At 35.6% G+C, this 25887-nt stretch overlaps 1 protein-coding gene across 1 annotated transcript; it reads left to right on the top strand.

Moving 5' to 3' along the window:
- The first annotated feature begins 6958 nt into the window (after nucleotides 1-6958).
- On the top strand, nucleotides 6959-25623 carry LOC135775282 (testis development-related protein). The gene is made up of 4 exons (XM_065285355.2): nucleotides 6959-7383; nucleotides 15560-15607; nucleotides 20257-20372; nucleotides 22730-25623. Exons 1-4 carry the CDS (start codon nucleotides 7294-7296, stop codon nucleotides 23133-23135), a joined length of 660 nt encoding a protein of 219 aa, XP_065141427.1. The 5' UTR covers nucleotides 6959-7293; the 3' UTR covers nucleotides 23136-25623.
- The last annotated feature ends 264 nt before the right edge of the window (nucleotides 25624-25887 follow it).

The raw sequence follows: 25887 nt of genomic DNA on the forward strand, positions 1-25887 counted from the left end.
TTCTCTACAAGCACATGAAAAAATAGGTCATTGAAATTTGGCTCTCCTTATGATGTCATAAGGAGCTCTTATTGTAATAATACTACCCCTTACGGTACATTCACACGGGGCGTAAGCGTTAACGCTTAATGGAAGGCTTGTCTGAAGCGTGGCCAACAGCCAATCACTGTGGCCGCAACACAAGCTCCGGTCTTCCATAAACGTAATTGGCTGGCTCTGCCTAGGTTATTTGCATAAGGCGATATGATTGGCTGACGCACGCATTGCCGCTTGAAAAGTTGATAAATGTTCAACTTCTGCCGCGAGCAATGGCAATGACGCGGCGCCGACGGATCCACAATTCAGTTCGACAACGTTTGACGTCACCCATTAAAAGTGAATAGGAAGCATCAACGCTTACGCCCCATGTGAATGTGCCGTTAATCTGCACTATCCAACCACAGCACTGCCATTTAGTGCAGAGAAAAAGAGATAGAAAATAATTCACTGCACAATTGAGTTTAATTGCAATATTTATATGGCATGTTGAGCTAAAACTTCACATATGTGCTCTGGGGACACCAAAGATTTATCTTTAAAAAGTCTTGTGCCATGGCCCCTTTAATGGTACTGTATATGTTTCATGCTGTCGAATTTGACTTTATCTGATATCAGGCCTATATTTCAGAAGTACTCACACGCACAGACACACATTGTTCCTTTAAATAAGACAGACAGGATTTCAAGCAGACATGTGACCTGTTAGATAAGCATCCAAAGCTTTATAACAGTGTGCAGAGCCAGAGTGACTGACCTTTTTGGTGTCTGTGTGTGGACAGGAACTTTTCGGTTGTTGGACCAGAAGGGCCGATCAGGTTCAAGAGACACAGCGCTAAAATGTTCTTCCGCATACCTCTCCTGACACCTGGATACATTCGATATCTGCAGGTAAGTGCCTTGTACATCACATGAATGATTTTCGTTATGTCTCTCAACCTTTTTTTACTCCTACAAACACATTTTTTGTTTTTGTAAATATTACTAGAGCATATCGGTTCAAATGAGCTGAGAATTAAAAAAAAAACATGAAATTCATAATGAAATTAATTAATTAATTAATTTAATATTTAAATGTAATATTTAAATATTTAAATGTAATATTTAAATATTTAAATGTAATATTTAAATATTTAAATGTAATATTTAAATATTTAAATGTAATATTTAAATGTAATATTTAAATTGTAAATCAGTGCATATACACTATATTTGTAATTTATATAAATTTTAATAATAACATTTTTTATATGATAAAAGTATTTGATGCATTTTTGTGTAATATTTGGTTTTTGAGGCTCACGAACACCAACCATTGCCTTTATGCTGTTGTAGACTCAGGCAGCACGGACTGGACATCAGAAGGAGGGGCCTTTTATACCCCGTTTTGCCATGCTGCTCGGCCTTGTGGGTATTGGAATGTCAGGATACAGCTCTCGCCAGCTGACCCTGCACCACAAGCCCTCTGAGCACCTTCTGCGGTGATACGAGAACGCATATATGAGAAAAGGGTTTAAAGGTACACACCCACCATCTGTAAACTTTTAGGCTATGGGCTGGTCCTGTAAACAGACTCTGTGTCCTATATCTATTTTTATGTCTACTATCCAAAGTTTATAATTACAGCCATTTTATGCTGAAGCTGATCATCTTGGTTTGGTTGCAAGGATGGCCTCCAGCGAGCTCTTTTAAGCCTGTTCTCTGACGTAGTGCCTTAGGAAGACACATTTAGTGAATACATTGTTTTAATCTAAAAATGCTTTAGAGTATCTGGGTGAAAATGTCAAGCCTGATCTCACGGTAATTTGTACGTATTTCAAGATACTCATATGTAGTGAATCATACAAAATCCTATTATATTATAAGAAACAATAATGAACCCCCACCTCTAACCCCAACGTCATGGGCGAAAGCCAATCTTACAAAAACATACGAATGTGCTCGTACGAATTAATATGTAAAATCTGCTATGAGATTGCGTTGAATGTTCATTTTTGATCTATATATGAATTTACATGGTGGTCAGTGCTGGTGGTCCAATTTATCAAGTAATGAAGGATGTGTTCATTTTGTACACATTGTTTGTGTTATACTAATTAACACATTTTGTGTCATTTTAACACATTATGTGTCATTTTGTGTTGATTTTGTGTTCAAATAAATGAAAGGGACAACACAAGATGTGTTAAAACGACACAAAACATGTTTTCAAATAATAATACATCATATTAAATATGTTTTCCTTATCTATAAAATGTGTTGTTTTAAAGGGGACATTTCACAAGACTTTTTAAGATGTCAAATAAATCTTTGGTGCCTCCAGAGTACGTATGTGAAGTTTTAGCTCAAAATATCATATAGATAATTTATTATAGCATGTTAAAATTGCTACTTGGTATCGGTGTGAGCGAAAATGTATCATTTTTGGGTGTGTCCTTTTAAATGCAAATGAGCTGATCTCTGCACTAAATGGCAGTGCCATGGTTGGATAGTGCAGATTAAGGGTTGGTATTATCCCCTTCTGACATCACAAGGGGAGCCAAATTTCAATGACCTATTTTTTCATGCTTGCAGAGAATGGTTTACCAAAACTAAGTTACTGGGTTGTTCTTTTACACATTTTCTAGATTAATAAAAGCATAGCGGACCCAGTTATAGCACTTAAACATGGAAAAAGTCAGATTCACATGATATGTCCCCTTTAACACAACCGTTTTAAGAGTGTGGGACATGTGATTTAAAAAAAAATGTCTTGACCAAAATAGGCAATAACCAAAATTGCTGGTCTTTTCTTAATATTTTTAATTTTTTTAATTTTACGTCACCTTTTATTGATTGCCTAAAGCTTTGGTACTGTCGACACAAAATAGGTCAAGGCCTTAGAGTCACTGTTATGCATGACCACATCTAATTCAGTTCATCAAAGCAATTTCTGTCTGTTTCAGCCAACTAGATTTATTCTGTATTTTGTTTAATATTTTATCAGATAATGTTTTGCACAACAGTTATACATAGATTGATATATGCATGAATGCTCTTGAAAGGAACTAATATATACTAATTTGCTAAGAAAGACACTTTGGAATTCAAATGTACATTTATTTCTCATGTTTATTTGTATGTATTTATATTGAAAGTATATTATTGCACTATATAATTTTATAGCTCTTGAGAGTATGTTCAGTGTTTTTTTCATAATGGGCTTAAAGCTTTACCACGCATGGGTGTACAGAACTCTACACTTGGCTGTCTGTGTTAATATTTTGGTTAGACACTTTGGTCTGCCAACCTCAGTGTCACCCAGAACGCAAACACCATTGTGCATCCCATCCAACTGCCTATGCAAAACACTGACCTATTAGAAACTCTCTCTTAATCAGATACCTAATCTGTCTGATATCTTATTGTTTTAAATGGTGATGTTTTGGCATTGCTGTATGTAATGAATGTGAATGTCTTACCGACAGCATAATGTGATTGTTTTTCTGAATGCGACGGGATAGATGTGGATTTGATGCTGAGTCATGTAACAGGTCATGATGTCATAGCATGCATTAAGGAAGAGGAGCTTACCTTCTTAAAATGGCTTAATCTGCCCTTTCTTATCCCATTACGGTTGGCTGCTAACGTAAGGTCAAACACAAGCTTATTTAAAAATCCTCACCAGCAAACAGCAGAGAGAACAAGGGTGTCACAGATTATCTCCAGTTTGTATTCGTATTATTTTTGGTGTTGATTAGCCAAGGTGTTGGGTTTGTGAAAATCCAATTTTACAATTATACTGGAGATTTCTGTTTTGATGCTCGGTGATGGATTTTGACATTGCAAGCACATGATTGTTGCTTTTTGAAGACTTGTAAAAAGTATCCTGTTTTCAAAGTACTATTTGAATAAAGTAAGATTAATCTGTCTAAAAGTTTTTTTTTTTTTAAGTTAGGTTATTTTTAACTCATTGTTGGGTCAAAAGAGCCGTTAAATTAACCTAGAAAATGTTTGTATTTGACATTTTGGGTTCAAATAACCCAGCAGGTTAGATTACAACAATATTTTTTGAATACACACAAAAAATGACTTTCTTACTTAGTATTTTGTCTTGTTTTTAGTACAAATATCTAAAAATTATTTAATTAAGATGTATTTTCTTGATGAGCAAAATGACCTAAGAAAAAAGTCTAAAAAAATTTGACAATGGAATAAGAAAAAAATTATTGAATTAAGTGTTTATGAAAAAAGTAAACTTATTTCAAGAAAATATTTCTTAATCCATTGGCAGATTTTTTTGCCTGTTTTAAGCGCTAATTTATTTAATTTTAGATGTATTTTTTTGATGAGCAAAATGACCTAGGAAAAACAGCTAATTTTGAGACAAAAAAATATAAACTAATTTTTGAAACTTTTTCTTAAACACTAAATTCAAGAAAAATTCTACCCCATTTAGAGATTTTTTGCTTTTATTATGCACAAAATCACTTAAATGTGATACTTTGATCTAAAAAATAGACGTATTTTCTTGGGTTGTTTTGCTCATCAAGCAAAGCATCTTAATTTAAGAATTTTTAGATATTTTTACTGAAAACAAGACAAAAGTACATTTTTTTTCCTTGAAAATCATTTTTTGCAGTGTATAGAGGGCATCAATGCATAACCAGTAAACATCTTAAAAGAATTAGTAATTTAATAACTTTAGTTAAACCAAATCCTTAATCTCATTAAAATCTGATTTCAATATGCTAAACAACATATATTTTTGTTTATATAAGGTAAGAATGAGAGTTGTTTTGTGTGTCTGATCTTCCAGACAGTCACCTGTGGTCTTTAATATGTTGCAAATGCACTGACGCATGCAGTTTAAAAGCTAAGCTCTACAAATCCCCACCAGAATCGACCTGTTTGAATCACTTCCTATTTATAAGTTCAAAAAATCACATACAGTCGAGCACCAAATAAATATATCTTGTGGTGTGAGTGACATTTAGATTAGTTGTCGCTTATAAAAAGCAATCTAATGGTGTCTGTTTTTCCACCATTAAAGGTAACTGGTCTTCTACCATATCTATTTATGCATAAATAAGTCAGTGTGCATGCACGCAGAAAAGCAAGAAAGATAGGGGTACATATCCTCAGGAGGAGGCAGCATGCAGGGACCAATGAACATACAGTTCTACATTCAAGACGCTGTTAGACAGGAGATTAACAAATACTGTAAACAGTATACTTTTCGTCAAAAGTACCATAATGAACAGAAGTCTCATTGTTTTATTAAACTTAATGCCAACTTTCGTGTAGAGAGAACAAACAGGGCTTGAAACTCTTAAAAAAACACAGTGAATGTAAGTGTTTAACCTTCAAAAAACCTTGTTAGTCTATTTCTGGAGGACCAACAAAATATTTGATGTGCTTCTTAACAGGATTGAATGGTAAATATAAGCAAGCATTAGCAAATAAAGCTAATAAACATTTGTAAAAGTTAATAGCCCAAACAAATATTAGCTGAGTGTGCATAAACTATAAGTCTTTACTACGCATGGAGATCTATATCACACTATAGACTCTCTTATCACAACTGACGTCATTTGACACCGTCATAGATTCTATGTTTAGCCTACTTATTTACTGAAAACATACCTGTATAAAGATACTGTCTGAGTGATGACACTACAGATTTGTGTTTTTCTGTTTTATCAGGTAAGGTTAGCTTTATTTGTTGTGTGAATTGTAATATTCTAGCATTAGCTGATGTTTACAGGCAACCAATCCTAATCTGCACAGAGAAATTTTGTGAATTGAAATCAATGACCCAGATGACTACTCAAGCAGAAATAACAGAGGAATTGACATCCATTAAAAGGAGACTTTACCTTTATATAAGTTCATTAACCTGGTTCCATTACGCACGCATATTTTCATATTCATTACCTAGTGCAGGTTTTGATGAGATCACAGAAATACTGTGCACGTGGTTTAACTCTGGGCAGTAAACAAAAAGTGCATTCTTTGAATTTAAACCATGTCAACATTTAAATCACATGAGTCAATTTATACAGTATATACCACTGATGTCTTATAAGCAAGATTTATGCTGATAAAATGACAATTAAATTTAAAGTTTAACTATTAAATTAAACACATGCTCACAAAGAATGCATTATTCACATTAAATATGTTTAAACATTCAATCATATTGTTAGATTTATATTTTTATTACTATATTTTGCCTTTGCTGTGAACTCTAATATGAGGCATACTATTTTCAATTATCCTTAGATATGAAAAAAATGATTTTCAAGAAATAAAATTCTTATTATTTTTGTCTTGTTTTCAGTAAAAATATCTAATAATTCTTAAATTAAGATGCTTTTTCTTGATGAGCAAAACGACCAAAAAAATCTTGAACATTTTTTTAAACACTAAATTCAAGAAAAATTCAAGAAAATGTGATTTTTTTTCTTGTTTAATGCACAAAATCACTTAAATTTGATATTTTTGGTCTTAAAAATAGACTTACTTTCTTGGGTCGTTTTGCTCATCAAGAAAAAGCATCTTAATTTAAGAATTTCTAGATATTTTTACTGCAAACAATACAAAAATACTAAGAATTTTTTTCTTGAAAATCCTTTCTTTTTTGCAGTGTAATACTTCGCTTTCTGTATTGTTGTGTTAAAAAATATTCTTACTTTCTTTAAAATAAAAACTACTTGGTTTCATATTTTGTTAGGCTATAATGCAAGACATTTCTGAGCGGTGTGTTTGACATCATGGGACACTGCTGCGCAAACAGATCGGAGTATGACATTCAAAATACCGCGAGAGCCTTCGCATCGAGATATGCTATCATATCACTCTCGCGATGGTTCGTTGTCATAAGACGACCACTCTGCGCATAGCCTAGAAGTCACACACCTCTCCAATCCAGGTGGGAGGGTCCGTTCAGGACATCGCACCACCCGCGTTGCCAATGACAACCATTTGATCCGCAGCAACCGGATCCGTGATGGGAGGAGCGGCGGTCCAGGTGCTTCAGCCAACAGCGATCAGACGCAGATAGTGGGGCCGGAGGAAAGTGTGCGCGTGTGTGGGGTTTCGTGATTCCCCGTGAGTGAAGGGCAGGGCGAAGTGATCACAGTGGCTTTATTGTTCTGATTCGCTAATCTGACATTGAACCGGTCGTTTTCCACACGTAACGTTAGGCTCTTCTTTACTAGCATCTCGTGGGTTTGGATTTACTGTGTCTTTGAAAAACTGTTTTAAACTCGCGTGATGTTCAAGAAAAGCAAGGGCAAAGTATTAGTGGATGAAGCGTCGGAGGAGGACGATGTGTCGTGGCATCATGAGCACGCGATCGATAAGGTGAGTGGGATGTTGCCCGTGGGCTTTTAACTTTGGATGTGCTTGTGTCTGGTAGTTTGCCACGTCTTATTTCTGCTTTCGCTATGAAAAACACAGTGCCACATGTTTGATACTATCAGATAAGTATCTCATTTTAAATAGTCTGTGTTTTTACTATAGTGAATGTGTGTAGTGGATTGGCTATTAGTTGTATTAACATAGTTTTACTACAAAAATCATGAATAAACCGCAATTATTTAGTGAGACCATATGTATGTGTGGTTACTATGGTTTTCTGTAGTAATGGTTAATGTATAGTAAAACCATGGTTCATTTTCAGAAGGATCCCCCACCATATGTAGGGCTATTTCTTTATTTTGTTATAAAAAGATTCAAAAGTCTACAGGTGCCAGAACTGAGAGTCAGAAAAAGAAGATACAGCTGAAACAATTCATTTATTCGTGGCTCCTGGCAATATACTGAGGTCTGAAATGTTTGGTCTGTGCAACAAAACCTGGACATTATTTATAATCCATATGGATTCATATGGTTACCCATAGCCACAAAACTGTCCGGAGAGTCTCTGGAATGCAAGTTTCCTGTCACTTTAATGACATAGAAAAAATGACTGAGGAAACAATGTCACCTTGGATGTCCTGAGGGTCAGTTAACAGCGAATGGTCAATTTTGAGTGAACTATCTCTTTAAGAGGCCGATAGTGTTAGAGATAGACTCATATCAGATAGAGAGATTCAGATTCAGTCTGATATCCGGCCTTTTACGAATCATTGGCTGATATCCGCGTGGGCATGATTCATTGATAAACCAATATTGTCGACTCCTAGAGAATAGGACTATGGAAGAATGTGAAAATGAGAGTAGGGGAGAGCGAAGCACAACCTAACGCTTTTTGGTTTTGGCTCAATCATTCAAAAAATATTTGAGTTTGATTAATAATATTTTTACACAAGCAACACACAGATCTCTGCTACAAATGAACATTTGAAGTTTGTTTCTAGTACTTACCATTCTTGGACCATTACACCAAACGTGACAGAAGTGCAAATGTTACAACTTACCCCATAGGTGGGGTTAATTGTAACAGGCAGGGGGTAAGTTGTAACACTTGCTAAAAATTAAGTTTGCAGGCAAATATTTCAATACTATTTTGTCTATATACTTGAAGTGGATATTGTTTATATATCTGTCTATAATAGACAGGTATCCACACTGTATTCATTCATCCAGCCCTTTTCTAACAATAGTTAAATTATAAATGGAGACAAATGTCTAAATATGTGAGAAAAAGCAGCACAATTATGACAAAAAATTTTTTTTTATATGTGACCCAGTCTGTAATAACAATACTACAGTTTCAAAATCAATTGAGATAATGAGCATCAAAGTCTGATTTTAGTCATTCATTTCATTATGATTTTAATCTTTGACATGACTTTAGTCAATCAGTATTAAAAATATGAACAAAATTAATTTGACACACGATTTTTGATAAGACAGGCACATTTATTTTGTTGGGAGCCAGCAATCATTTGTGTGTAGCCTATTTTTAAACAACGGCAAGAATTAGCGGTTTTCATATCGTAAGTGCTGAGGGGATAGTTGTAACACAGCGTTACAATTAACCCCACTGTGTCAAAATATTTTCAAGCCCACCAAAAAAGTTGCTAAGAGCTGCAGACATATTTCTAAACGATGCTATGTTTTAATCAACAAGACACTGATTAATATGACATAGCATTAGATTTGGTATCTTACACCCAACTGAGAAACAAAAAAAACATGATGAAAAAATGTACTTACATGCCACCAAAACACTCGTTCATCAATAACTCTGTGGAAAAACATTATACATTTCCAATAATTCACCTTTGGGCAGTGTGAAAAAATACCAGAAAACCAAAACGCTCAACCTTGTGCAACAATGTAAACAGTCCGTGTTACAACTAACCTCGCGTTCGTTTTTGCCACACGCACCCCTATATTACAGTAAGAAATAAGAGTATGGAGCTATAAAAAATAAAGGTATGAGATTATAGGAGAGAAAATATATAGGTAAAAGTAGATTGGATAATCCATAATGACTCAATAAGATTTCCAAACAAATGTGTGGTTTGTGGCATTTTTATAAGCTATTTAAAACTTTTGCAAAAATATCTTATTTTCCACATAAGTAGACTTTACCGTCTCACCAGTGCTACAGAGGAACACGTACCATCATTTTCATAAATAAAATCATTACACTATATCTGAGCGACGTCTGTTTTTACTGGCAGCTTAATCCCATTCACCACTTTTTTTTACTGATGTAACATCCCTTCAGCTGAAAGAATGCAAGAGTCTGATAAAGTCCCTACAGCGTAACAGCAGGAGACAGTTCAGGGCAGATAAGACCCCCAGTCCTTTTTAATATATTTAAGCACACGCAAACAAGTGAACGATTCCCATTGCTTCAAGTGCTGAATGTGACAGTGTCACCCAGACAGCCTTGAATAAACCACAGTTCCAATCTTCTGTTCAGAATCGCCTCTACAAACATATTCTTGGTGTCGGGGACAGCAGAGCGTAGCCAAAACTATTTGGTGTCCAAGGTGGATGATTACTCATACTTGGTGAAAGTAGACATTTCGCTGGTCCATTCTAATAAATAACCGTGTCATGGTCCCATTCCATGATTATTCGGTAAATCATGGTACTTAAAAAAAATATATATGCTCATTTTCCAGCTCCCCTAGAGTTACACATTTGATTCTTACCATTTTGAAATCCATTCAGCTGATCTCCGGGTCTGGCGGTACCACTTTAAGCATAGCTTAGCATAATCCATTGAATCTGATTAGACCATTAGCATCATGCTTAAAAATATCCAAAGAATTTCTATATTTTTCCTATTTAAAACTTGACTCTTCTGTAGTTACATTGTTTACTAAGACTGACGTAAAATAAAAGTTGCGATTTTCTTGGCAGATATGGCTAGGAACTATACTCTCATTCTGGCGTAATAATCAAGGACTTAGGAAAAATATCAACTCTTTGGTTATTTTTGAGACCGATGCTAATGGTCTAATCAGATTCAATGGATTGTGCTAAGCTATGCTGAAAGTGCTAGAGATCGGCTGAATGGATTCCAAAAAATTAAAAGTTTAACTCTAGGAGAGCTGGACAATCAGCTTTAATGATTAGCAATGGTATGGTTTTTCAAAATGTGTCTAAACAACATTCCCATATCTGGGAAAAAAATACTGGTAGTAACATTGTGTTTTGTCCAAGAGAGACTTTCTCTGTCCAGGGGTGTATTCCAGAAAGCAGGGTTAACTTACCATCAGATTAACCCCGAACTTTGGGTTGATCAACCCCAAACTTGCTTACTCGGGGTATGTCGGTTCCAAAACACAGTTTAAGAGTTAGGTCAATCAACTCGCTGAAAGTAACCCAGAGTTAACGCGCGCTCACGGTAACAACATAAAGGCATTGTCAATGGATCGCAGATTTCACGAGTCACCATGGAAACGTCAGAGAACTTAAAAGTTTTTAAATGAGAAATAACATTATAAACTAATATTTTCTGGCAAAATCAACGTTTTATAATCGGCTTAGAAGTGCGTGATTACAAAACAGATCAAATTAATGAATTAAATAATTAATACGAACCCATTTTACCCCATTTAAGTCCAATATTATATGTGTCTCAACGAAAATACACACAATTTTATTTAAAATAATCTAAAACAATCTAAAATAATTAATATAGTCAAAATAATCATAGATTTTATATATGATTGTAAACATATGAATTATGAATATATTTTCCCCTGTGAAAAGTAACAATGGTTTTACTAGCCTACAGTAAAAAACATGGTTACAGTAAAACCATGGTAACCACAAAATAACCATGGTTTTCAAAAAAACATAGTTAAACGATGGTTAGTGTAGTAAAACCATGGTTCTGCTGATAGTAATCAATGCACAAAAAAAAACATGGTTACTACAACTATACACCAATAAAACCATGGTTAATTTCATAAGAGTTGTGGCACATAAAGTGCAAATACATCATAAGGCTTATTTAAAGTTGTTGTTTTTTTTAGATATGATTGTATTGTGTAGGCATAAAATGCACTATGATAATATTCACTATGTTGTACTTATTTTACTTCTGCTCCTTTGGGTGACCCTGTTTAGTTTTAGGACTTTCCTTGTATGACACTGTGTCACCATCTTTTTTAACATTTACTGATAGCTGATAGATTAATGCACCCTCTTTTAATTGTAAAGCTTCCTTACAGTCCTTACAGATTTTCAATAATGTTGTGTAATGCTTTTCATTACACTACACTAAGAATGATCATTAATTTGCATTGGACGATTAGGATCTGCTGTGACAGAATTGGAGAATAGAAATGTTACATTAGTGTCAATAGTAACATGTTGTAATATATGTCCTGTATCATCTAATATATGCAAATATCTCAATTTCCCTTTGCTCAAAAATGATAGCTCAGGAAAGCAGCTACAAAAGGTCAATTTTAAAGAAATAAAGGTGATTTAGAAAAACACCAACTATAGATCAAATGTAGAGAGAGGGCTAAGGATCTGAAGTGCATGTTTAAGAAATAAATATTATACTATGAAATATATATTTATAATTTCATTTCATTGTGTACATGATTCTAACTGATATAATAGAAAATCTCTGACCACTATGCCATGTCTGTGATTCAATGGTGTTTCACCTAATGAAGTCTGTGCTTCACCTGTGTCACTATGTGGGTCAGTGTTAAATCATGCCTGTGCTTCATGGGTGTCATTCTGTGGGCCAGGTCAGATGCACATGCCTATCAGAGACTGCAGGCAGGGGTAACTTCTATCCCTCAGTAATTATTATTATGATAGGCATCATGTGTTTCTATTTGTTATATCCATTTACTGTAACATTGCCACATTGTCACTTAAGTAACATAGGTTAAGATTCATTAATGACAATGTATTTGCACACACATTTATTATAACTTTAGATTCATCTCAAATTATCTAGTAAGTGAAAGATGAGGTTATTTATGAATTGACAAAATTGATATGGAAATGTACTTTATTGTTAACATTAATTAACTGATGGAATTATGTTTCATACATCCACTGATATTTGGAGATATATTACTAATGAACATGATTAAATGTATAGTATTTAGTCCGAACACAAATATGAATAAATTTTTAATTAAATTTAATTAATAATAAAATTTATAGTAATTAGTCCAATCACCAATAACAATCCATGTTATTAAAAAAATAGTTTCTTTAAAAAAAATTCATATCACACATTTTTTAAGACAGCAATAAATATTCGCGACTGTAAATATAATAAAATAAAATAAATGCTTTAACATTGTAATATTATGCAAAATATATGCTTCCACGCCCGCTGTACGCTCGTCATAAGTGCACGCATGCGCAGACTTCCTCCGAAGCCTCGTTTTATTAACTAAAATGAACTTACCCTGCAACATAACCTGCTCCGGAGCAGGTTATCTTCAGAGAGTCAGTTGCTATGGTTACTTACATAACCCGAAAGTTACCTCCGTTTTTGGAACCGAAAGCAGAGGTTATCCGCTTACTTACTCCTAAACTTACCCGGGTAAGCCACATAACCAGCTTTCTGGAATACACCCCAGAAGATGTTTCTCCTAAAGCTTCCTGCGGTGATTCATGGGTTATGGATTGTTTATCATAGTAAAGAATGTTCTGTTCACTTTACAATGGAGATATTTTGGTGAGATCCGCTTCCTATAGTCACTGGTGAGTTTGTTCACCCAGAACTTGGTATGTAAAGCAGGAAGCCCCCAGATGAAGACAATAAACTCCAAATGTGTTCAGGTCATGGACTTTGTATTTTGTGGAGTGATTAAGTTTTCATCAGATAAATGGCTTTTTATTATGATTAATGTATTTAGTGTCAAAACTTTTATGTAATGATATTTTTTTAATCCACACTGGTTTCCAGTAGGTAAACACTGGTTAGTTTTCCACTATAAATCATACTGTATGAAAGCCTAGTACGTCAGAACGATAAGATGTGAGTCCAGAGGGTAAAGCACTTAAAATATCTAACGTATTTCATTTTGATTCAGAGGTTTACAACATTTATTAATGCGTGTTTGTAGTGTAAAACCAGGTTTTGTGAGGTGGGGTGGATGTGGGTTTTGGTGATGGAGCTTTTAAGAATCAGCACCCATTGATTTCCATCGTATTTGTTTTTTTTTACTATGTAAGTCACTGGTTACAATCAGCTGTGTGCTTACCATCATTTATCAATATATATTCTTCATTTGTGTTCCCAAAAAAAAAAAAAAATGGATGAAAAAATGCTTACAACATTTAGATTTTTGGGTAACTTTCCCTTTAAGGGTGGGATAGTGTGCTATTTTAAACATAGTCGCGGACATTGAACACAGATCTTACTCTTTCTCTGAGTCATAGTGCAGGTGGGGCAGGAAGGAAGGAGGTCAAGTCAGGGCAAGAAAGTTGAATGTAAAACTAATTGTGATTGGCCACTTATTGTGAGAAGTCAGTGATCTGATAACCACCTTGTGGTGCATGCACAGCAAAAGCGAATTCAATTATTTGCGCAAGTAGACTACATACAAAGTCAATGAAAAGACTGGGGGTGTGCCGATAATGCTTGCTATGCTTCTCAATTAATTACGGTGAAACGCTGCTACATCCAAAAGGCAGAGGGCGCTCTTGTGCAGAAACTCAATATGGGCCACAGAAGAAGAACTATTACACACGCAGCTATGACACGCAGCTCCGAGAAATGGCTTTAGCAAATATTTATATTGCTGTTCTTCAAACCTCAATAAAGAATATGTTTGATGATTATGTTTGACGAGTGTTGCTTTTTCAAATGCATGTTATAAACGACTCAAACAAACAGTGATTTTAGACCGATAAGGACTTACTGATCAAAAGCCGTAGTACACATGAAATAGCTGTGCATAATATCGGCTGTGCGATTCAGAATAGTTATCGCCCAGGTATTAATAGTGTATATCGGCATTTATTGTCGCATCCCTAGCAAATAGACGCACATTTCTGCCGGGCGATGCAAATGACACGAATTGGGCTACGCAATCGCGCAGTTTTTGCCTCAATCATGTCTTCCACAGAGATTAAAATATTTCAACTTGAGTGGGAAAATTGCATGACATGTTGTTGCGCAAGCCAAACAGTAGCTAGGTTTCCATAGGAACGTGAAGCGAATCTTTTCTAAATTCGCCAAAAAAAAGCGAATTAGGTGCATTTCCATCAAGTTGTTCAAGCGAATGACAGTGCTATTGTTAACCTAGTAACCACCAGTAAATAAAACAAGACACGCTTAGAAAATGGAGACAGGACTGCATTTAGTTATGATTTGGAAAGTTATAAATTTACAAGCAGTGCAGCTTGTTATTGCCAAACTAAATCCAGTGCACAGAAAAAAAATTCAGAATTGTTGATGCAGGCACTAGCAGCAAGGGCATTACGACGACGTCAAGCACCATATATGGGAAAGACAACGTCCGCTGATACAGCTCGATGATCGGTCATATGGGTTTAATGTTGCCATGTAAGAATTTATTCTGCAAATACGTTTCCGTCTCCCATTATTCGCAGTTTCTCTTTTTCGCACCAGTCAAAAACCACATCAAGCCAGCATATAAACTTTTTTGCGAATTAAGGGATTTTTATTTGAAATTTAGCGTTTTCTGGTTTCTTATGAGACACTCTGAAATGTGCATAAAATCAGTGTGATGGAAGCCCAGCTACTGAAAAGCTGTACACTTTTGGTTGTATCAGAAAATGAAGAAGAGCATTGTTTTCATTTGCACGAGAGAGTCGAAAAGTAATCTAGAGTGTAACGTAATGCGCATATTCGCTTCGCCTTTGTAGGACAAAATATCTGTACTGTGACTGTGTTTCTTTGTAACAAAGACTGCACCATAATTTCCAAGGCCGTCCACAAATCTGCAAGACCTTGTTTATATTAGCGAGCTAAAAATATTCCTAGCATTTTGTGTGTGTGTGTGTGTACATATATAGATTAACCAGTTTAAGTGTGTGTGTGTACATAATAGATTAAGCAGTTTAAGTTTGTGTGTATGTTTTCATTGTGTTGTAACATTTGGCCTTTGCTTTTCAGGATAAAGACTCTGAGGGAACGGAGGAAGTTCTAAGCCCTTCAACAAAGGTAAACGCAGACCAACACACTCGCGCACACACACATCAACACACTCGCACACATTCTGCCTTCTTGAGAGTCCCAAACAATACCATCACAGCAACATCAGGATATGACGCAGAAGTCTTTTATAAAACCATGTGTTGCTATGTTTTCTTTGCAACTTTGCGATGTCTTTGTGAATGGCCACAGTTTGATTGTCCGGTGTAAAAGATGTTTGTGCGCACGCGTGTGTGTGTGTGTGTGTAAAGATCACACATTCTTTCATAACAATCTGGACAATATCAGAACAGTTTTGGGAGCAGTAAATATTTAGTCATACATTCACTACTCTTACAGGTCATGCAGTGTTAGTCAGGATGTTTTTGTCTGAATCAGTCATTTATTTTTACATGACCAATATCCATATCACACTGATTATTAGAATTCTTAAAAGTGACATTCAGTGTCAACGGCTTGATTTAAAGAGACAGTTTGCCCAAAATGTACAATTTTAGCATTATTTACCCGTCCTCATGTCGTTTAAACCCCATAATGTCTTGCATTGTTCTTCAGAACTCAAAGGCAGATTTTTTAAAAAGTGTTGTTTGGAGTTTTCTGGTTCCTATATGGGAGTGGATGGTGCTACCTATTCAAGCTTTTAAAGATATTGCACTGAAAGAGAGGCACATATTTTAGTTTGTTTTCACCAAACTCTTTAGTATAGGAAACTTAAAAATATACAGCAAAAATCAAGTAGATTTGTTTAACAATTTATTAATGTCCTCTTTAAGTCTGAAGTGGGGGTCACCATCCACTCCCATAGTAACCAGAAAACCCAAAACAACACTTTTAAAAAAAATATGCATTTGGATTCTGAAAAGACTTTTGGGAATCAAACGACATGAGGGTGAGTAAACAATGACAAAATTTTCATTTATTGGTGAGCTATCTGTTTGCTTCAAACAGAGTTATGGGATGCACAGAGATGAAAAGGGTATGCATGGACTTATCCAACTCTGGGGGATACGGTGAATAAGTTAAAGTCCCAAAAAGTCGGTGTGTTCCTTTTAATGTGAATTAAGTTGTTGTGTGCAACTTGTGAATTAGATTTTTTGCTAGAAGGAGTATAGCTACAGCATAAATCTTGCAAGATGTTGGGTTTAGGGTTAGGTTTGGGAGTAGGATTAAGATTTTTAAGGGACAATCCACTTTTTTTTGAAAATATGCTTATTTTCCAGCTCCCATAGAGTTAAACATTTGATTTTTACCTTTTTGGAATCCATTCAGCTGATCTCCGGGTCTAGCGCTAGCACTTTTAGCATAGCTTAGCACAATCCATTGATTCTGATTAGACCATTAGCATCGCGCTCAAAAATAACCATAGAGTTTGGTTTTTTTTTTTTAATCTTGACTCTTCTGTAGTTACATTGTGTACTAAGACCGACGGAAAATTAAAAGTTGAGATTTTCTAGGCAAATATGACTAGGACTATACTCTCATTCTGGCGTGATAATCAAGGACTTTGCTGCCGTAACATGGTTAAAGGAGGCGCAATGATATTACGCTGCGGCGGAAAGATTCAATGAATTGTGCTAAGCTATGCTAAAAGTGGTAGTGCCAGACCCGGAGATCAGCTGAATGGATTCCAAAACTGTAAGAATCAAATGTTTAACTCTAGGGGAGCTGGAAAATTAGTATATGTTCAAAGAAAAGTGGAGTGTCCCTGTCCCTTTAAGATTCACAAGATTTTGGTGGTTGCTGCATCCCTACAAGCCATTACACTTTCCTATTCTTTAATAAAATAATTTTACATAAATGTTCTATTTTAAACCAGGAGGAACATTTGATGTCTGATAGTTATCTGCAAAGCTCAAGGAAAATGACATTTTGGACACTGCTAACACAGAAAGTTCAAAGTTCTGCTCAGTCCTCCAGCTATGGGAAGAACTTCAACTTATAATGGCAACTGTTTATTTCTGCTGCATGTTTTACAAGACCGAGTAAAGAGGGAGGACAAGACAGATTAGGACATACATAGGCAGTGACCAAAAAAGATAACACAGGGCTTGTACGCAGTTTCTGACTTTTATCTGAGGTCAGAGATGAGTCAAACATAAGTGCAATCTTACTGGCTGTCATCACAAAGAATGATTAATGTGCTCAAAATCCTCATGAATAGTCATTATGTGCTAAAACTCAGTCCTGGCAAAACAACTGTTAGTGTGCATGAATGGATAACATGTTTTTAGCATCATAGAGTACCAAGCACAAAGGTCTTTGCTTTGAAACAAAGCAGGGAGTGCCAAATAAAATTACCCTTGTGCTTTTACCTTTTCTAATGTTTGGGAACATTTGTGGTGTAATCCGGACATGCAGCAACAGCTACTTCTGCAGCTACATGTAAACCGTTAATCACATCATCTGTTTGACACAAAAACAATTGCAACTTAACATGTGTTGTCGATTTGCTTTTTAATAGGAAACACCACCGTTTTTTTATATTTTATTATGTTCTCACCTCAACTTAGACAAATTAATACATACCTATCTTTTTTCAACACTTGCATTTAATCTTTGTACAGCGCGTCATGAATGTGTTAGCATTTAGCCTAGCCCCATTCATTCCTTAGGATCCAAACAGGGATGAATTTAGAAGCCTCCAAACACTTTCATGTTTTCCCTATTTAAAGACTGTTACATGAGTAGTTACACTTGTAAGTATTGTGGCACAAAACGTTTGCAGCACTTCGACTTCCGCCATACAATACAGTTCTCATTTTTTATTTGCTTAAAAATTGCCACGTTTTGTTTTGTGCCACCATACTTACTCATGTAACAGTCTTTACATACGGAAAACATGGAAGTGTTTTGTGGCTTCTAAATTCATCCCTGTTTGGATCAAAAGGAATGAATGGGGCTGGGCTAAATGCTAACACAGTCACGACGCGCTGTACAAAGATTAAGTGCACGCATTGAAAAAAGATAGGTATTTATTAATTCATCTAAGTTGAGGTAAGAACTTAGTAAAATATTGAAAAATGGTGGTGTTTTCCTTTAAAACAAGATGTTGTAGGTGAATTTAGCTGAAATAATATTTTACCCAAAAATTCTAAGGAATTTTTTTGCTATTATTATACATTTTTAAAAATATAATAATAATGTTTTTGCATACATAAATGAATAAAGTATACTACAGTATAGGGATGCTCCGATCGATCGGCCGATAATGCTTGCTATGTTTCTCAATGAATTACGGTGAAATGCCACTACATCCAAAAGCCAGGGGGCGCTCTCGTGCAGAAACTCAAAATGCGCTGTAGACGAAGAACAATACACACGCAGCTGTGATGACACGCAGCTCCATGAAATGGCTGAAGGATATATTTATATTGCTGTTCTTTAAATCTTTTCAGGTATTTTCATGATAATAAAGAATATGTTTAATAATTATAATAATTTGACGAGTGTTGCTTTTTCAAATGCATGTTATAAACGACTCAAACTAACGGTGATTTTAGATCGATAAGGACTTACTGATCAAAAGCCGTAGTACATGAAATAGCTGTAATAAGATCGGCTGTCCGATTCAGAAATGTGATCGGCCACGTATTATTAGTGGAGAACGGGACATCCCATCTACAGTATTACCTACAGTTTACTATAGTTAATTCAGAATAATGTACACTGTCAGATAAAAGGTCAAAAAAGCTGTCACTAGGATGGTCCCTTTAAAAGGTCCTAGGTACTATGCACCCATTAGGTACCAAGGTGTACATTTTGAAAGAGTATCGCCCCAGTGACAGCTTTTTGACCTTTTTTTCTGATAGTGTAGTATACAAGAAAATGTAGTACACTACAGTATGCTTCAATTTATTACAATTTACTATACTAAATATTTAAGTAAACAACATTTTTTTTATATGGGTGGCAACTGTTTGTACTTTGTGACATTATTTTTGTGAACATGTATCTACCCCTTCCATAAACAATGTTTTTATGTAATACAGTAATAAAAATCATAAGTTTATTAAAAATATATTGTACAGGCGGTACAACAAACACTACCATGATGTACCAAACACATGTACCTTATACAATAAACATGCCATAGGTAATTGAATAGTCTGGATGAAATATTATATAAGTCTTGAGCATTTTTGTAAGATTTAATGAGGAAATACACATTATACTGTATATAAAGCCAGCCAGAGACAATGGAAGTTTATGAAAGGGTGCGAGAAATTGTGTCAAAGGTCCTATTTCATATAATAAGCTGCAAAGCCGGGCCGGTATTTAAAATCCTGAGGGTCATACTGAATCCAGGCGGGAGAAAATATGAAGGAATGTGTCAGCTTGCCAAATGACCCCTACACTAAAACACAAACACTCACATGCACGCATTATAGAAACCTTCCTGTTTTTACTGTTGTGCGTTTTTAAATTCACATACAGCTTACTGCGGGATTCACCATCAAGTGTCTTTTTGTGAATAGTTGTCTTTCTGCCAGATCCAAACCTGCAGTCATCTAACCGTCTGTAATTCTCTTTCACTGAGAAACCAAATCCTTTCTGCCACATGAGATATAACTTAAGCTGTGCACTAATAACAATATGATGCCTTTTGTTAACAGTATGAAGCGTGTGGCTTGTTTGACTCTGTTTTTGACCTTTTGTAGGATTCAAAGTTAAAGAAAGTTAAATCGAAGCGAGAAAGAGGCGATAAGAAGTTGTTTCCCTCTCAGGACGATGAACAGATCTTGCTAACAGGACAGACTGTCTCTCCCAGAAAAGGGTAAGATGGATATTAGCGTGTTAAAATAAAAGCTATGTTTTGAAAGCACTACTGATCCTATGAATGGCTAGCTCATACTATAGTTATCTGTGCACATTTACAGACATAAGGATAGGAGAAAGTAATTTAATAAATTAAAAAAATCTCACACACAGCACCTTTGGAAAGCTGAAGATGTCTTTCCACAGCGGTGGTTAAGGCCTATGTGTATGTTTTGGCTAAATATAAACACGGTGGACCTCTAAATAAGCCATTCGACCATCAAGTGTGTTGTTGACATGGAAACCACACCCTGTGCCCAGCCTCAGTCTTTCCTGCTTTAGTGTGTGTGTGGCAGCCTTGTGCCATTTTCAGCCTTAAGCCCAAACATTGTTCAACTAGTAATGTATAATGAATTGCACGTCTAGTTTGTACTTTTTTATCAAAGTGGCCATTTTTTGTGATCTCATTTTTCATGCTTTAATGCTAAACTTAATAGAGACCTGTTTTTATATATACTGTGAAACTATTTGTTTAGTTTTGTTCATTTGCAGTAAGTGTGCCAAGAAATTGTTTGGATAGAAAATGTTTGGTTCTTCAACTGTGGGCACATTTGGCCCTGTGGATGTTTAGAAAGTAAACTATTTAAAAACACACTTTTTACAAACTCACTAGTCTATTTAATTTATGTACTAAGACAAGATGTATAACTCTGAACATATGTGCATCCAAGTAGATTTGAGTCATTTTTGTCTAAAGGTCATTCTGGGCTGAAAATAAAATTTAATTTTTTTTATTAAAATGGCAAATTCATTTTTAATGCTAAGGCTAATTTAATTATTTACATTTGGTAGATGCTTTTTCTTGGGGATCAAACCCATGACCTTTGCAAATTCAGTGCTCTACCAGATGACCTTTACTCTTAAAATTAAAGGTACTGAAAGGGTTTATTCACAGTGATGACATAGAAAAACATTTTGGTTCCCCAGACCTTTTAGTCAAAGATTTGTCTTACTTTGCCAAAATAAATGGTCAAAAAAGGTTCCCTGCTATCACTGGGGCAGTATCATTTAAAAGTATTGTACCAATATGTGCATTTGAGGTGCTTGTATGAACCTTTGGTACACAAATTTACCTCTGAGGTACAAATATGAAATCTTTGTTACTAAATATATACCTCTCTGAGGTACTTAAATGAACTCTTTGGTACCAAATATGTACCTCTGAGGTACAAAAATGCACTCTTTGGTACCAAATATATACTTCTGAGGTACTATGGAACTCTTTGGTACCAAATATATACTTCTGAGGTACAAATATGCACTCTTTGGTACCAAATATATACTTCTGAGGTACTATGGAACTCTTTGGTACCAAATATGTATCTCTGAGGTACTAATATACACTCTTTGGTACCAAATATGTACTTTAGATGGACTGATATGCACTCTTTGGTACCAAATATATACTTCTGAGGTACTATGGAACTCTTTGGTACCAAATATATACTTCTGAGGTACTATGGAACTCTTTGGTACCAAATATATACTTCTGAGGTACTATGGAACTCTTTGGTACCAAATATGTATCTCTGAGGTACTGATATGCACTCTTTGGTACCAAATATGTACCTCTGAGGTACAAAAATGCACTCTTTGGTACCAAATATATACTTCTGAGGTACTATGGAACTCTTTGGTACCAAATATATACTTCTGAGGTACTAATATGCACTCTTTGGTACCAAATATATACTTCTGAGGTACTATGAACTTTTTGGTACCAAATATATACTTCTAAGGTACTAATATGCATTCTTTGGTAACAAAAGATGTATCTCTGAGGTACTAATATGCACTCTTTAGTACCAAATATGTACTTTAGATGGACTGATATGTACTCTTTGGTACCAAAAATGTACTTCTGAGCTACTATGAACTCTTTGGTACCAAATATGTACTTCTGAGGTACTAATATGCACTCTTTGGTACCAAATATATACAAATATGTATCTCTGAGGTACTAATATGACCTCTTTGGTTCCAAATATATACTTCTGATGTACTAATATGCAATCTTTGGTACCAGATATGTACCTCTGAGGTACTAAAATGCACTCTTTGGTACCAAATATGTATCTCTGAGGTACTGATATGCACTCTTTGGTACCAAAATGTACTTCTGAGGTACTATGAACTTTTTTGTACCAAATATGTACCTTTGAGGTACTAATATGCACTCTTCGTTGCCAAATATGTACCTCTGAGGTACTAATATGCACTCTTTAGGTGCAAAGGTGTAATTTTTGAAAGGGTACCGCCCTTTCAGTATATGTCGAAAATATGTCCTAATTTTTCCTTTGGATTATTCCCTCTCAGGTCTGCTAAGAAAGGATGGGACGAGGAAAAGGGTAAAGTACCCTCAGATAACAAAGCTCAGTGTCTGTGGGACAACATCACCATGTCGATGAAGCAGATCACACCTACGAGGAAGCCGGATAAAATGGAATGCTGGGAACCTCCTCAGATGAGCAACAGAACTGAGGAAAAGTCTGAGTCTGAAAAGAAGCTCGACTCTTCCCCGCTCGCTTCTAATCTGTCCCTATCTCTGCCGTCCTGGGTGGGTTTGGGTTTGGAGGAGGACTCATCTCGCTACGCCAGTCTGACTGAGTCACAGACAGGAGGTCCTGCCCAGTGGGCGGCTCGTGCGCGAGATAAATTGGCCGCCGTCCGTCGGAAAAGCCCAGCCAGTCTGTCAGAGAGCACGTGGGAGGGGCTTAAATGATTTATTACGAGGCACCATTCCTTGTTTGTAAGAGAGGCCACGCCCCTCATGTAGCAACTCTGATTGGACAGCTTATGGTTTCAGAGTAACTAAAGCTTTTGATAAGATGTAGGATGGTCAGTATGAAATCAACAGTGCCTGCTCAGATGATTCGTTTTCATTTTTTGGTTTGTATGGAAGGATATACAGTACAATGGAGATACAGCCACCTCGACCATTGACACACACGTGCACCCTAGATAGTGACCAATGTTTATGGCCTCTCATAGATTATTTTCAGCCTTTAAACGCTCAATTTCACCCATCACTACAGTTATGAGTACCATGAATTAAAACCCACAAACAGATTTTGTGTCTCCATGATCACTCCTGATGAGTGTCTATGGTTTATATCCAATGGTTATTCGATCATATTGGTTTGTGATTAATTTATTACGTTACGTAGTTGAAGCGTGAATGTAAAATGATGCAGAAATGCCTTCCATTGTATCAACTGTGATCAGAATACATGTATAGTCACTATCGCCTGCTGATTTAGCATAACTGCTATAACAATCATAATGTACTGTAGACGTTTTACTCTATGCATTAGTCTTCTCGCTGTTATCCCAAATATCGATTGTGCCAACAAAAGTATTTACTGAACCTTTTTGGCCAATAGGAAGATTACAAAAATTGTAGGGCAGCGCTTTTGAATTGCGAAGCTATGTGAAGGTTCTCGTTACATCGATGGATATTGACTTGTACTTTCTTTCAAGCTCTAATGTGACCTAAATTTGCTTATACATGTAGGTTAAAGGGATAGTTCATCCAAATTATGTTGTTCTGAACCTGCATGAGTTTCTTTCCTCTGTTGAAGATATTTTGATAAATGATGGTAAACACAGTTGACAGTACCCCTTCCATAGTAGAAATAACATACTATAGAAGTCAATGGGAGATGTCAGCCATGTTTAACAGAGGAAATAAACTCTCACAGGTTTAGAACAACATGAGAGAGAGGAAATTATGACACAATTTTATTTTTAGGCAAACTGTCCCTTTAATTTGAAAAACACTAATCAAGTTAGGTTGAAATTAACTAGGTTAACGCTGCATTACGGTGGAATTTTAGGAATGAGAGGAGCACACCTGTTTTTGGTGCCCAGAGGTCAACATCTTGAATCGTCTTCTTTATCACAAAGTGCATTTTGGTTTTAATGGTTGCTGTGCCTCAACAAGTCATGTTGTCTTGGTTATAGTGTCTTAATGCAACCAAAAAAAAATGTGAAAAGAAAAGTGAGAACTGGAGATCTTTTATCTGTTTTGTCTAAACACTCTCAACATGTGGAAATGACAATCACCCTTTACATTAGTTTAACATAAAAATCTATTTTATATCTAAACCATTGGCTGATGCCATTAAAGGGATAGTTCGGCCAAAAACGATATTAAACCCATGATTTACTCACCCCCAAGCTGTCCGAGTTGCATATGTCCATCGTTTTTCAGACAAACACATTTTCGGATATTTTAGAAAATATTTTAGATCTTTCTGTTGATTAAATGTAATGTTACGGGGTCCAGCAATAGTCCACGACCTTCAAGTCCAAAAAAAGTGCGTCCATCCTTCACAAATTAAATCCAAACGGCTCCAGGATGATAAACAAAGGTCTTCTGTGGGTAATCCGTGCGGTGTTGTTGTAGAAATATCCATATTTAAAATGTTATTAACGTTATAAACTACCTTCCGGTAGCGCCACCATCTTAGAGTGACGCGCATTCAGGATGAGAGCTTCTCTGCTGCTGCTCTGTCCCCCCGCCCTCCGAATTTGTCATACGTCACTAAGAAAAGTGCATACACTACGCTAATACTCTCTCCTGAGTCTAAGATGGCGGCGCTACCGGAAGGTAGTTTATAACGTTAATAACATTTTAAATATGGATATTTCTACAACAACACCGCACGGATTACCCACAGAAGACCTTTGTTTATCATCCTGGAGCCGTTTGGATTTAATTTGTGAAGGACAGACGCACTTTTTTGGACTTGAAGGTCGTGGACTATTGCTGGACCCCGTAACATTACATTTAATCAACAGAAAGATCTAAAATATTTTCTAAAATATCCGAACATGTGTTTGTCTGAAAAACGATGGACATATGCAACTCGGACAGCTTGGGGGTGAGTAAATCATGGGTTTAATATCGTTTTTGGCCGAACTATCCCTTTAAATCGCCTAAAATATTGCCATTTTATTGCAGATTTACTTTAAGAAAATGTTTTTGTGTTATCTGATTTTAAGAAAGCAGTTTGCTGCTCCTGTTATGGTAACATGTTGAATTTTTTGAAGTATTTACAAATTGTTAATTTGAAGTTTTGCCTTTGCTAGTTTTTGATTTGATCTTTTACTACTGAAAGATTTATATGACTTTAAGATATTAATGCCGCGATTAAGCTGTGTAAAATGATTTTCCTTTGTGAATCTGAATAAAGCTTTAAATCCTCTCAGGCCTTGGTGTGTTTTTCAAAGTAATATCCTGTGCTTACAGTTGGTAACTTGAAAGACTTTCCTAAAGATTTATTATTTGGCATTTTCTTTACAGTTCGTGTAAAATCAAACATTAAATGTGTTTGTGACACCACAGAAAAATGTTATATTAAATGTTATATACCCAGCCAAATTTTTATGATTAAAAAACGTCAAGTAAATAAAATAAAAATATCAAAATCTTGAAAAAAACAGGCAGGATTCTTCGCTCTGAAACATTG

Source organism: Paramisgurnus dabryanus, chromosome 21 (genome assembly GCF_030506205.2).
Source record: "Paramisgurnus dabryanus chromosome 21, PD_genome_1.1, whole genome shotgun sequence".
In the NCBI taxonomy this organism is placed as follows: Eukaryota; Metazoa; Chordata; class Actinopteri; order Cypriniformes; family Cobitidae; genus Paramisgurnus; species Paramisgurnus dabryanus.

What these genes read in the sequence shown, in the direction of transcription:
- LOC135775282 (XM_065285355.2), top strand. Translation starts at nt 7,294, where the DNA reads ATGTTCAAGAAAAGCAAGGGCAAAGTATTAGTGGATGAAGCGTCGGAG. An exon ending in ATGAGCACGCGATCGATAAG is followed by an intron (nt 7,384 to 15,559) that starts GTGAGTGGGATG and finishes TTTGCTTTTCAG; the next exon opens with GATAAAGACTCTGAGGGAAC. An exon ending in TTCTAAGCCCTTCAACAAAG is followed by an intron (nt 15,608 to 20,256) that starts GTAAACGCAGAC and finishes GACCTTTTGTAG; the next exon opens with GATTCAAAGTTAAAGAAAGT.